Source organism: Micropterus dolomieu, linkage group LG17 (assembly GCF_021292245.1).
Source record: "Micropterus dolomieu isolate WLL.071019.BEF.003 ecotype Adirondacks linkage group LG17, ASM2129224v1, whole genome shotgun sequence".
NCBI classification, from domain to species: Eukaryota; Metazoa; Chordata; class Actinopteri; order Centrarchiformes; family Centrarchidae; genus Micropterus; species Micropterus dolomieu.
Window position 1 is genome coordinate 27,680,210 of NC_060166.1, and position 14,118 is coordinate 27,694,327.

At 39.6% G+C, this 14,118-nt stretch overlaps 1 protein-coding gene across 2 annotated transcripts in view; it reads left to right on the forward strand.

The window, feature by feature from the left end:
- tsr1 (TSR1 ribosome maturation factor) overlaps positions 1 to 13,619 on the forward strand; it is a 30,594-nt gene extending 16,975 nt beyond the window's left edge. The window contains exons 1-15 of one of the 2 annotated variants that reach the window (XM_046074570.1): positions 2,116 to 2,313; positions 4,061 to 4,164; positions 4,250 to 4,478; positions 4,601 to 4,735; positions 4,853 to 5,304; positions 6,842 to 6,986; positions 7,859 to 8,046; positions 9,860 to 10,068; positions 10,199 to 10,358; positions 10,449 to 10,559; positions 10,693 to 10,825; positions 12,658 to 12,774; positions 12,918 to 13,058; positions 13,163 to 13,237; positions 13,332 to 13,619. In XM_046074570.1, coding sequence (XP_045930526.1) covers positions 2,187 to 2,313; positions 4,061 to 4,164; positions 4,250 to 4,478; positions 4,601 to 4,735; positions 4,853 to 5,304; positions 6,842 to 6,986; positions 7,859 to 8,046; positions 9,860 to 10,068; positions 10,199 to 10,358; positions 10,449 to 10,559; positions 10,693 to 10,825; positions 12,658 to 12,774; positions 12,918 to 13,058; positions 13,163 to 13,237; positions 13,332 to 13,510 — 2,505 coding nt within the window. In that variant the 5' untranslated portion in view covers positions 2,116 to 2,186 and the 3' untranslated portion in view covers positions 13,511 to 13,619. Of the gene's footprint in view, positions 1 to 2,115; positions 2,314 to 4,060; positions 4,165 to 4,249; positions 4,479 to 4,600; positions 4,736 to 4,852; positions 5,305 to 6,841; positions 6,987 to 7,858; positions 8,047 to 9,859; positions 10,069 to 10,198; positions 10,359 to 10,448; positions 10,560 to 10,692; positions 10,826 to 12,657; positions 12,775 to 12,917; positions 13,059 to 13,162; positions 13,238 to 13,331 lie in introns of those variants that run through there. The other variant, XM_046074571.1, reaches the window with a different exon arrangement.
- The last annotated feature ends 499 nt before the right edge of the window (positions 13,620 to 14,118 follow it).

Below are 14,118 nucleotides of genomic sequence, written 5' to 3' on the forward strand. Positions count from 1 at the left end.
TTTTGCAGTTTCAACTGAACTGACATTGCTGCTTAAGCTATTTTAATGATACAAATGAAAGTACTGCTGTGTATGTTGTATGCTTTAATTGTGCTTGTGTAAGTAGTGTACGTGTATTTACTATTTTAGGCTTTTATGATCATGAAAATAATAATTATATGAATTAATTTTGCATATTCTCTGGGAGTGAATAAGCTTTGCAGTAGATAACAAGAGATATAAGAAGTCCATGAGCACAATTTCTCATTCTGCCCTGGCCCATAACAACACAATTCAAAACACATACACACATTCACAGGATAATATTTTAATGGTCCACAGCAGGGTTTCAACAAGTAAAAACCTTGTCTTTGGGATCCTCTGCAGTAGGCTTGTTGTTCGGAGGCCAAGAGTGCATCTGAAAATATCTAGGAAAATATTTAAATTAAATTAAATTTCTTTTAATTTCTGAAACGTTATGATAATTAACTGGTTGTCCAGGCCCCAGGGGTGACTGTAGGTGGTACTTGCATCACTTATGTTTTTTAAATTCTTAATCAGCAGCCTCAGAGTGTGCACTTTTTTCCCTTCAGACAGTGCATGCTATTGTTTATTAATGTATTCTCTGCATTTGGTGGGCTTGTACAGTAACAGTGTGCAAAAGAAACCCTTGTAGCCCATCCTTTAACCTTAAAGTTTCTTTCACTAACTAACACTATCTGCATGGTAACTCAGCCTGCCCTATAACCTGCCTGTTGCAAAGCCAATAAATGGCAATGCTCTACTCATGTTGGCTCTTAGAGGGTTTTTGGATCTGCTTGAATGTCAGTGGAGGAGACTGCATACTTTGACATGCTTCCTCATCAGAGTGTGCCACATGTGACTGGATATGTGTTGCACAATTTGGAGCTTCATGAAGAAAGGAGCTCCTAGATGTGACAGTAGTTAATTTGGCTGTTTTGAACCCATTACAACTCTGACCAAACTACATCACAGAAATTAGGAAAGGTTGGCCCTATAAGACTTTAACTGCAAACCAAAGAGTGAATTTCTAAATCTAAAAATACACCAACTATTTACTTTTATTGGAAAACTAAGATACATGACAGTGATGGTGATAATGATGTTGATGGTGACAGTTAAGTAAAGTAAATATAAAAGAAGAAACATGTTCTGATCTCCTAATTATTTTTCAAGATAAAAGATATAAAAGCTATTTTTAGCCAATTACATTTTTGTACTCAGCAATGATGCAGGATATGCAGGATACACAGAATACATAGAATACATAGCCATGCTGGTAGTTACTACAAGAGATAAAGCCAATGATTGGTCATTCATTAGTAATTGTGTCACCAAACTTTGAGCAGAAACCCAGTCTATGTTTAGATAACCAATTAGATCTATTTTGTCTCTAAACCTTTGAAATCCATGAATTAATTAATACTAGACATATAGCAGGCTTTCTTACTAGGAAAAGGGGTTAGGAGGGTTTGGGGGTAGCAGCCATGGCAGTAGTCAGTGAATGCTCTCAGGTTATAGTGCATGATAAAACAAAGGAACCCAGTTACTGAAGGATGCTGTTTTGGCAGGAACCAGTTCTCTGAATGGACTGACAGAGCTGCAAGCTCAGTTTGGCCAAGGTCATTGCAGCTGAGACTCATTCTCACTTCATTTTCTTCTTCTTCTTAACCTCCATCTCTACATCTCCTTCTCTTTCCCTAATTATTTTACTTTCATATCAACAGTGAGTGTATTTGTTTGCTTTTCAAAGGTGGGTTTGAGTAACTGCGACATAAACATCATATCTACAGTATTATTTGTGATCATCATGTTAATTCAGACTTAATTTTTCTTTTCTTATTGACACAATCTTTGCTATGAATGTATTTTTCTGAAGCTCTACCAGCCTGATACTAATACTAATAATTTCTGTAAAATGTTGTTATCTAATGTTGCTCATTTATAGCTTGTTTTCCTTGGCTCATACTTAAAGTATATGCAGTAAATGCAGTAATATAATGCATTAATGCAAACTGATGTGTGAAGCCCGTCGCACAAACATAATGTTAACTTTAACCATAATCATAACCTTTTATTTTGAAGGAAAATCTCCTTCCATAGACTGTATCCTTCAGAAAGTCTGAAGACACGCCTCTGTTATGACGCCATTGCGAGTGCGGAAGTAAGTTGTCTCACTTTCCCACATGGTGAAAATGGCTGCTAATGGGGAAAAACAACAGGGTCACAGACACGGCATATATAAGCAGAAAAATAAAGGCCACAAACATGGCAAGCACCGGACGAAAGGAGAAATTGAGAGAGAAAACAAAGGTAAGCGGTGTTCAATTGTTGAAGTGTTACTTAACAACTGTGCTAGCTTGTGGCTGTGGTCACGGCTCTGCAAGCACACGTGCCGAGTTTTCGTATGAATTTAGGGGTGGCTTCAGTTCAGTGGAAAATGTGGTACATTTAAATCGAGTCTTTTTACACATTTCTCTCTCTAAAAAAAAAATGGAGTACGGATCGCTTGGATCGTTGGATCGTTAACCAAATTGGTGGTGGCCGCGTCTTTCCCCAGTTAACCTGTGACCATTTAAAGCACGGTGGAACCAGTTTAGGGCTCTCAAATATCACAGGAAAGAAAACACAGTTGTCAACCATTGTCAGCCTGATCGAGTGTGTAGTGGGAGTTTTTCCATACCTCACAACTTTACATGCATTTATTTTCATCAGCACATCATTTTTATTAATATGAGATTCTAAACGATAAATGCAATGCCATCCAATACATTAGCACTGCAACTAATACTACCATATCCTTTCAGTTGATCATAAAACAAGAATCAGTTGAATTCAATTGAAATGTTATTGACATATCAGCTTGAGTTACACGCTGGAAATAGAAACACAGGCATTATTTCAGTCAACAGATCTTAAGTACAGAGGATCATATTGAACTGAGAGTGTGTCACATTTATAACTGTTCCACTAAGGATGTAAAGAGATATCTGTAAGAAGAATCATCTATGACTGTTTGTCTGTCCATAACTTTTTGTCAGACAAGCTGATATCTCTGTCCATAGAATCTGAACTGATGTCCATGTGTTTATATTGTGTGAGTTAGTAATTTATACAAGGCTTTTATATCAAATAATTATGAACACTCTTTTTAAGAGACAAAGTAATACGGACATTACACTGTAATGCAGTTTGTTACAGCAATAGCAAAACAAAGTATGGCCTTAAATGTTATTCATTGAATCAGTACTTCTCCAAGAAAAAAACCTAACATTATATAATCTTCACAAAGTAAAGATTTATTGTTCTAGCAGGATCTATTGGATTGGATTTCACTGAACTCTACAGGTGTCTTTGATATAGTGTGCAACCACTTTGTTATAAAGCAGCAAACATATTTTTGACATCAATCATAACTTCAATAGCCTACAGAAAAGCCATGTGAATATCTTGTTCGCACACTGTTCACATATCTACTACAGATTTATCAACATCTTAAAGTTATATCATATGTTTTACACCAAGGATGCGTTCAAACTTAGCAGCAGTCTAAAATTATTTTAAAAAATGGTAATGTTTGTTATGATTTTACAGTGATTAAACAAGCAGAATGTATGCAAACCAACACGAGTTTTTTTGCATGCAATAACAAGGTGCAGCAGGACTGCAGAAGGCAGATGACAAAATAGTGTACTGAGAAGTCTTTTCTAAGCAGCGAGGTTGTGGTTTGTTTGCAAGGCTGTCTTACAACACACAGTTGTAGACTAAATTGGGCATGCAAGTGGTACTATATTAAATGTCTTCATACATTAATAATGTGCCAGAAAACATAGCACAAAAGTAAAATCAATGAGCTGTTAGGCCTAGTTGCAATCATATTGTACTGTGAAGAGTTGAGAAACAATTTTGCCATTTGTTTTTTTTATACACTGCAAATATAATGAGGTTGGTTTCAATAAAGCATCTAAATCAGCCTTTGAAAGTGTGCACCTACATATTTACCACTTCACTTTGCATGTTAAAACAACATAGTAATATCCTTGTGTTAACTGTCCCTCAGGGAGAGTGTCAGTGACAGCCCTTACCAAAAAACAGAGGAAGGAGCAGAAGAAGATGGACAGAAGGCACAAAGCCAACCAGCTACGCAGGAATAAGAAAGACATGGTATTTTTTTTATTTCACACGAACAATAGTCTTCTTTGAATTCTTTGTTGGAGCAGCAGAGTTTCTCTGTCTCTTGTCTTTTTAGGTCCTGACAGAAAAACGACGTCTAGGCAGCAGGGATGGGCCTCCTCATTTGGTCGCTGTGGTGTCTCTCCATGGTGCAGTCGATGCAGGTGCTGTTACCAAACTTCTACGTGGGGAGGGTGCTGGGGGTGTCGTACATCAGGAGCGGGTCATCAGTGGCATCAGTGACAGTTTTGGGATGATTCTGCCTCGTTTTAAACAAAGGTTCACCTTTCTAAACCACAGCACAGGTAAGCAAAAAACAAATATTTATAGATTGTACTGTGCTATATGCCTTTGTTGTACTATTGTGTCTTTATCAGCATTTTGTTGTCCCATTCTGAAGCCACCTCTTATGGTCTCTTTTGTATAGCTAACATGCACTCCCTGCTGGATGTGGCAAAGATTGCAGATAGCCTTGTATTTGTGCTGGATTCCACTGAAGGTTGGGACAGCTATGGAGACTACTGTCTCTCCTGCCTTTTTGCCCAGGGCCTCCCCAGCCATGGTGGGTATAAACTGCTGGAGCTTTTACACTCCTCCAGTGACTGGGCTAAATTGCTGTTGCAGTAGATTTTATACATAGTTTCTGACTTGTATCGGTTTCTTCCTTTACCCCTTGTAGCACTGGTATGTCAGGGTGTGTCTGATCTTCTTGTGAAGAAGAGGGTTGAGTCCAGGAGAGCTCTGTCAAAGATCACTGAGATCCGTTTTCCTGATGCCCGCATTTTCCCTCTGGATTCGGAGCAGGATGCCACTCTACTTCTAAGACACCTGGGCACTCAGAGACAGAGAAAGCTTGGTTTCCGCTCCAGACGTTCCCATCTTTTGGCTCAGCATGTCACTTTTAAGCCCAACAGCCCTGCTGAGGGTACAGGTGGTGGACCCACTGGCCTGGGCACCCTCTGTGTCTCTGGGTATGTCCGTGGCCGTCCTCTACGGGTTGACAGGCTGGTGCACATCACTGGACATGGAGACTTTCAGCTCAGTCAGATTGATGCTCCACCAGACCCTCTTCCTCTCAACTTAACAACAGCCAGAACAGCAAAGGAGGGCAAAGAAGATGTTGACATGCAGGTAGGTGACTATTGGGTATTATTGTCATTATTATTATTTCCGTATCAGTTGTAGGTATTTGTTTTTTTTTTACCTTTGGAGGCAGCCTGTTATTTTTCACACAGTATAAAAAATAAATGAAAGCAGAACACAGAATATCAAGTCGGCCTCATGTTACAGTTGTATAATTCATAGTTTTCACGTGACGTCACACTCCAATGAAAACGCTTCCTTGGAGGGCAAAAAGATGTTAATTTCCGTTGCCTGCCAACCAATATGCTGGTGATACACTGTAACTTTGAGTTTCTTACTTTTTGCGCTGGCAAATCGAGCAGACAAGCCTGAGCTGTGTTAGGTGAGGGATTCCCCAGAAGGTAAAAGTAAATATTACCGCAGTCGAGTGGCTGTAGGGACCTGCCGATTTTTAACGGTAGAAATGCGGCAGCGGATGCTATAACGTTACATGGATCGGTGTTACGTCCCCAAGGTCTAGGGGTATCCAGGATGTAACATAAATGTGTGGCTTCCCATTCCCAAGCAATGACAGAACAAATTAAATAAAATTTAGCAGTTTTTATTATCTTCAGAGATGAGCAGTGCCCAAAACAACAACCAAAACACTCTAAGAAAACCTAAAACTAAACCAAAAAGTAAAGAAAAGACAAAGCTCTAAACTAGGTTTCTGTTATGAAAAACAGGAGAAAAATGGTGCAAACAAAAAAGGCTTCTCACTCCAACCCACTGCTAGTAGCTAACACAATAAAGTTACGCCAAAGAAAATTGCTACATAGCAAACAAAATGGCTAAAGCCAACAAAACAAGGTTGTCAACGACAATCTGAATTACAAAGCTAAGCTATTCAAAGTTCAATGTGTCCACTACACAGGTTCACTTACAAAGTCTCATCTAATCACAACAGTTCTCTACTCACGACTAACAGACATAACACACAGTACACAGGCTCAGGTTGGGAATGGCAGAGAGAGAGAGGAGTTCCTGTCAGTGGGGCTTAAGATGGCTGCTGTCATCCAGGTGACCAAACAGTTCAGGGAGAGAGATAAACAAACAAAAAATAACCCCAGGGTCATAACAATCGGATATGCCCAACACTTGCAGTTTGTGTTCATATCTTTCTTTTTCTTAAGTTGAAATGTGATAAAGATTTGACTGCTTTTGCGGCGTCTCTACGGGGGAGTCGCTACGTTGGTCTGTTGTTTTGCCTTCCAGGTCACCGCGCATGTCACGTGACTGAAAACTATGAATAGAGTCCATGCTTCTTAAATATATGTGCATTTTTAACTACTATGCAGCAATAATGGAACTTTGACAACAAGCAGTCATAATATTGATCATATAATAGTTTAATGAATGAAAAGAGTGACTCAAAGATGGCAAAAACAATTCAAGAATGTAAAACCCTCCCCTGTTCTTAAAAATAATAATTCAATTCAAATTAGCTTTTTTGGCATGAATGTGCCAATAAATAGTGTATATGTCCCACTAAGTGTTAATAATTAGGCTGAATATCCCATTTACCTCAGAGATCTGTTTCCCACAGGATGGAGGTGAAGATGAGGCTGCAGTGCGGGTGCTCATGAAAGCAGACCCATCTGTCAGGGAGAGTCTGCTGGCAGAGGCTGAGGTGGACCCCATGGACGGAGAACAGACATGGCCAACAGAAAGCGAGCTGCTGGAAGCTGAAGGTGGAGAGACAGAATTTACACACATTCTCTTTTTGAGGTGATATAGTTTGTAATATGATGATAAGATATTGTTCAGTGTAGAGGGTTGAGGCCTCACACCTGATTTGGTTAGATTAAACATTTCAGTACAGTCTAACAGTTTATTTTTGCAGCAATCCTGTTGGATTACCATGAAATTATCACTGGGAGAGAGGTCACATTGGCAAGCCTTCAAGTGACCGAGAAAACAATTGTATTGAGGAAACTCTGTGCTAATGAGGCTGATTTGCCAGGTGTTGCCTTTATTACAGTTTTAATATAAAACTGTAGTCATATATATGATGTCTCAGAATCAGATTGATGGATGTTTGCTAAGGGGATTTGATGGATCAACACGACTAGCGAGTTACAGAAACAAGTAATGTGTACAGGGTTAATGATTTAACTCTTGCATCCTTTGCACTCTGATCACTGCACTATTTGTCAATATGTCTACATTGTTTTGTTCATAGTGTGTATGTTAGTGTTGTCTATACTGTAGTGTGTGTCTGATTTAATTATTATTTTATTATTGTGTTATGGTATTTTTGTACAAGTAAGCACATTGTGAGCAATGTACAATCCTGAGTCGAATTCCTCGTATGTGTGTACATACCTGGCAATAAAGCGGATTCTGATTCTGAGCTGTGATTTCCCCTTTAGTTAGCTCAAAGCAAACTGTACATAGCAATATATTTTCTTTGCCTGCAAGTACCTGACACATTTTAAAATAATGTCTGTGTTGCTATCTTGATTAAAATATAGCTAGTTTTTTCAAATTGTATATACAGTAAAACTTGCTACAATATGACATGAGTCTTAATGTTTTATTGATTTTTCTCTCTGCTGTTTAGAGGCCAGGAAGAAAAAACGTGTGATGAAGGTGCCTAAAGGAACATCAGACTACCAGGCCACGTGGATTGTTGATGATGATGATGAGGAGGAGAATGGAGAGATGGATGAAGAAAGCAGTGATGACGATGATGATGACATGTTGGACGAGGCCATGGATGGAGATGATGATGAGGAGAATAACTCTCAGGTATACACTGAAAGTATTTTGGGGCATTTGTACAGCTTTTATAACAGACAGTGGAGAGATGACCTGAAATGAAGGGCACGAAAGGTCGGACTCAAACTGGGGCCGTGAGGTTCAGTGAGCCACCTCTAATCCATGGTGCCCCCACAGGTGCACACATGACAAAAATAAACTTAGTCCGGATTATCAGACTATAATTCTCTTTGGCATACTGTTCATCACAATGCATACGTGACCCACAGTCAGTGCACCTCGTAACTGAAAGGCACTGTTTGTTTTCTCTGTCTCTGGCCTGTAGTGCCAGGCTGCTCACCACAACAATAGTGTTTGGAGCAGGAGTCCCGAGAGAAGCCTCCTGTCTTCCTGTCCTGTGAACAGGAGTTCCTGTCTGGACGAAGGGAGGGGTTGAACATTTATTTATTTCCAACTCTGCTTGAAAAGAAGTCGGGGAAACTCTCCTTATGCAATGGGTTCATTATGATATGTAATTGTTATTAGCATGTGTTTGATGTCAAGGTTAGCGCACAGGAATACGCAAATAGGAGAGGGTAACAATAGGAAAAAGGGTACTTCAAATGATAATGATTATTATTATTGCAGCAGGGATGTTGGAAAGGTTGTGAATCAACCCCTTGCTGAGTGCTTCCCCCTCATGTATCTCGCTCTGCCTCCTATTTGCCAGGTGAGGGAGCACTGTCAAGCATGTTGTCTTTGATTAATTCCCTCATACAAATAAATTGGTCACTGAAGTTGAATTTCTAGATATTGTGAATGTGAATATCTGTAGTAGTGAATGTCTGGAAAGACTGGAGTTTATAGACACACAGAGAACACACAACATTTAAATATATGCAAACCAGAGAGCCCCATAATTTGAATTCTGGCAATTCCTTATCACATTCACACATACAGACACAAATACTATTATGCACAGCACAATTCTGCTGAAAACACTGTTCTAATTGTGTCTGTGTTAGTCTTGTTTATGTTTGGCTATTATACAATTAAAATTTCTATACTTAGAATCTCTTTGACCGCACTTGTATTCCCAACATGTGCATCTGGTCATTGTTTGCAAAATATTGACTGCCATTCTCAAACTAGAGAGGCAGAAGGCTGCCTTGGTGAATTAGAAAAAAAGTTGTAGTATAAACATTGCTTTGTAATAAGGGAGTGCAACAACAGTAATACTTATACAGAACTGAGAAGAGAATGGCAGAGACACCTGTTTATCTACTTATAAATGGATTTGGTAGGGATTGAACACTCAAATCTGTGGGATATTGGCTCATAGTTTTGAACAAGGGACATTAGCAGTGCTGTTCCTTTTAGTGGTATCTGGGGGTGCAAATACTTTTGTTCTTTTTCCCATTTTTTGAAGATGAATACAATATAGCTCTTAAATGTCTGCCTCCACTCCAATAAGGGGACGGAGGGTTAGAGGCAGTGTGAGATATATTATAACCTAGACAAATCGAATCGAACTATCTTCAAGGTTAGATAACACAACATGTATGTTGTATTTTGTGTAAATTGACCCTATGGCAAATTGAATAGATGCCTTTTTTGTTTTCCGGGAAATACTGTCTATCTCACAATATCACAATTCATTTTGGAATACCACCATTTGCATTTTCGTAATAGTCACATATACAAGGACAGGGAACATAAAAATTGCTTTTTAATATCTTCACTTATCTAGTACAAGGGTCTAGGTATGTATACTTAGTCAGTGGCATTCTCTGTTTAGGCCTGTAATATTAACAGGGCTCAGGGTTACTAGACTAGAAAATTATACTGTGTACTCTGTGTTCAGGAGCCAGGTTCAGGCTGTGTCTCAGAAGAAGAGGAGGAGGAGGAAGAAGAGGTGTGTGCCACAGAGCGAACTGGAGCAGATCAGCGCTATGATGAGCACATTGATGAAGCTGCAGAAGAAGAAGGCCTAAAACGCTACCGCGAGGCTCGAGCCAATGAAATGTTTCCTGATGAGGTTGACACACCTCTCGACATGGCAGCTAGAATGAGGTTGGTTCTGCTTTTATGTAGGATGAGGAATAATTACGTAAATAATGTGAATTTAGGTTGGAAGGAAAACATATTCATTTGTACAGTTTGATGATTTCCTCATTTGATCCCTGCTGTCCTCTGTGTCTAGGTTCCAGCGCTATAGAGGCCTAAAAAGTTTCCGCTCCTCACCCTGGGACCCCATGGAGAACTTGCCTCCTAACTACTCGCGCATCTTCCAGTTCCAGAGCTTTGAACGCACTCGCCACCGCATACTGGCTGAAGCTGCAACTGAGGACGAGGGAGCCATGGTAAAAAAACAAACAAAAAAATCCTTCATTTATGAATGCACTTTTATTCGAATTTTGGGTTCATTGACCCTGATGCCCCTTCTGTTTCAGGTGGGCTGGTATGTTACACTGCACATCATTGATGTGCCTTTTTCTGTGATGGAGAGTGTCCAGTCAGGCAGACCTCTGATGTTGGTGTCTCTCTTGCCCCATGAACAGAAGGTATGATCCAAGGTTTTGACATCCCAAAGCCTTTTTGTAATTTGTAACTGTTCATTTGAAATGTCGTCACACTTGACAGTACAGTATTATTGGTTTTGACTTGTCTGGACTAATCGTTTTTTCCTCTGTGCAGATGTCAGTGATGCACCTGCTGGTGAGGAGACACCCCAGCAATACAGAGCCGATCAAATCTAAAGAGGAGCTGGTGTTCCACTGTGGATTTCGGAGGTTCAGGGCCTCTCCCATCTTCTCTCAGCACACCTCAGGTAGAACACCTAAGCTCTTCTTAACGAAACAATCGTTTTTTAAAAATCCTTCCAATACATGCATCAGAAGAACTGCAATGTATAAATAACCTAATTTATGCAGCATTGGTAAAAAGTGACTGACTACTACAGATTTACGGCTCACTTAGCAATCTGGGATGTGATTTTTCTGGATAATTCCGGATTTTCCAACGTGAAAGTCTGACCCACGTGAATCATTCAGATCTGTAATAAAAATAAAAAACGACATCTATAGGTTGACGTGTGTAAAGTTTTATTCCTCTCCAAGTATCAACAAGGATGTTTGTTTGCGTTCAGCTGCCCATTCCACACCTGCGTAGTATGTACCACAGTGGGTATGTGTTGGGCAGTACTGAAATGTTACTTTTCCCACTAAAGAGTAATGTAACGGATTGCTATTTCCAGTTATATTATTAGTTACTAATCCAAGTAACGCTACGCTACTGAACGCACCATCCCTGACGTGAATGTGCGACCGTGCTGCAGGTCAGTGGCACCGGACCTTATGATGTTAAAGTCAGCCAAAAAGCTAAAGGAAGACAGGAGAACAGGGAGGAGAGGTATTTTCGACAGCTGTTAAATAACGTTATTGCCATTATTGTGTCACAGTCTAAGATGCAAACAACATTCCATCCATTGTAAACTTTGTGCGACCAGAGAAACCTTTCAACCGCGAACAATTCTACATCTATACTTAATTAAACGTGAAACTCCGGCCGCTACTGCCAGTGATGCTTGGACTCGTTGGGAGAGAGTGGCGTTATAGGCCTATCACCCAGTAGTAGGGTAGAGTACCTAATATTACTTTTTTTTTTTTTTTAAGGATTATATGCTAAATAACTAGTAGCTAATAGCTAATAAGGATCGGATGAATTGGGTATGTTTTGATTATTGCTTGTTATAGGCTATTTAATGTTTACTTTGACTTTGTTGTCGATTGATCACTCATATAGCCTATATACACTTTGCTGTATGAATGGTTGCTTTTTAAGTCCTTATGTTAAAGATTTCCGCACCTTATAAATTCATTTCTTGTGAATGGTTGTGACAGGGTTTATATAAGGCCTTTTCAGACTGCTTTGATCTGCGGGGTCGCTCTGTGCTCCTCATCAACAGACAGGCAAACAAGCGCGCCGCAAAGTAACCATGGCAACAGCTTCTGTGTAACAGGCGCTCAGTATATTTTCCTGCTTTTTTGCCCTTTGCCAATAACATGCCTGAGCAATTGTTTGTACCAAAATCAGTTCATTTCAGTGGAACTGATTAGATAAGTGGATTTGCTGACAGGCGGAGTAAATTTGCATGGTGCTTTTGCATAAAGCTGAAATTTGGTGAACTTTGCCACAAGACACTGACAAGAAGGACTGACTAATTTTAAACCGTCTTGACAAACCTGACTAATAAACTTTCCTCTTCAAATTCACTTTGCCTCGAACAAAACTAGCAACAACCCCAGTAGCCACTGCATGACCATCAAGCATTCACTACATCACCAAGCACCACCTATAGTGCAGAAATGTGCATATGAATTTTGCTGTGCTACTTAATCCCCAAGAAGCAAAGGTTGGATGAACGCTATTTTAGTATTTTTTAATAATTAATTTATTGATTGAATTTTCTGGTTATGGGACAGTACCCTTATGCAGAACTAATAATTTGTCTATCGATAGCATTATGGATTTGCTGTTACTTTGATTAAAAAAAAAATAGAGTAGCAAAAGGATTGTAGAAAAAGTAGTCTGAAACAGATTTAGCTGCTGGATATAAAGTATTAAGTTGATTATTGAGTGATGAGCTCTGCTCTTCTTCAGCTGACAAGCATAAGATGGAGCGCTTCCTCATGCCAGACGCCCCCACTGTGGTGTCTGTGTACGCTCCCATCACCTTCTCTCCTGCGGGAGTCCTGCTCTTCAAACAGAGGAACGATGGTGAGATGAACCGTCCTGTCTGTACTTTAGTAGATTTCATTAGGTCTGGCTGCCTTGATTTTAAACTTTTGACCATCCATTCTGTTGTCTGTTTAATTTAATTTAATTATCCACTTAAGCTAATTCCTCGTCTGTCTTTGTAGGCATCCAGGACCTGGTGGCTACAGGCAGTCTGCTCAGTTGTGACCCTCAGCGCGTTGTGCTGAAGAGGATTGTACTCAGTGGACACCCATTCAAAATTAACCGGCGCTCTGCAGTTGTCCGTTACATGTTCTTTAACAGGGGTGAGAGGACTCTTTCTTTTCTTACTATGACTACAGAATATTACATAATGTTTGACTTCTCTATGGCTTTAAGCGTCATAATTTACTGTTTCTTTCTGTAACAGATGATATCCTATGGTTCAAGCCAGTGGAGCTGCGGACAAAGTGGGGTCGAAGAGGCCACATCAAGGAGGCTTTAGGTGAGAAAATTTGACAACAAAACTCAGTGTCAGCAGCTTCCTTATGCAGTGTTTATCTCTTGTGAAGTCTGACTGTCATATTTTATTTTTTCAGGAACACATGGTCACATGAAGTGTGTATTTGATAATCAACTGCGCTCTCAAGACACTGTCATGATGAATTTGTACAAGAGAGTGTATCCTCGCTGGACATACGACCCTTATGTGCCCTCGCCTTTACCCTGGGTCAAGAGAGAAGGCACTGTGGACATGGATGACTTGGAAATGGAATAGCGGAAGGACAACATGGCAGTGCAAGAAAGACACATGACATGTATCGGTGTGATCACATGACATTTTCAAAAAGTGTAATGTGTATTAAATAAAGCTATTTTGATCCAAAGTATCTCCTCTTTATTTGTTTATCTTGTTCCATTTTGCGAAGCCTTCAGTTGCTGAATCTGTTTTGTCCACTAGGTGGCAATGATGAATAAGTATTCATAAAGCTTCCTCATTACTTTGTTGAGCAACTCTCAACTTCGTTTGTAATAGGTCCAAAATATTTGAGTGACTACCACTGAACAAATAGCTGTGTACGTGTTGAGTACTAAAAAGTACTTCAGTAAGTAAAAATGAGGGCTGTTTCCACAGGAACTGGCAGGTCAGTAATAGTTTTTACATTAGTCATGTACAGTATCAAGCACATTACACTGGCAAACTCTTTGAAGTCATGCAGATGTGGCTTAAAGCCTGAAGCCACATTAAAATATAATAATGGGGGAAAAAAACATTATATAGATTATGTTAGAGATATTTGGGGAATTTTAAAAATGGAAAAAGAACTCCCAAGTTGTGCTTTTAAGCAATTCTTGTCCATAATATCTCAATGAATAATGTGGCCT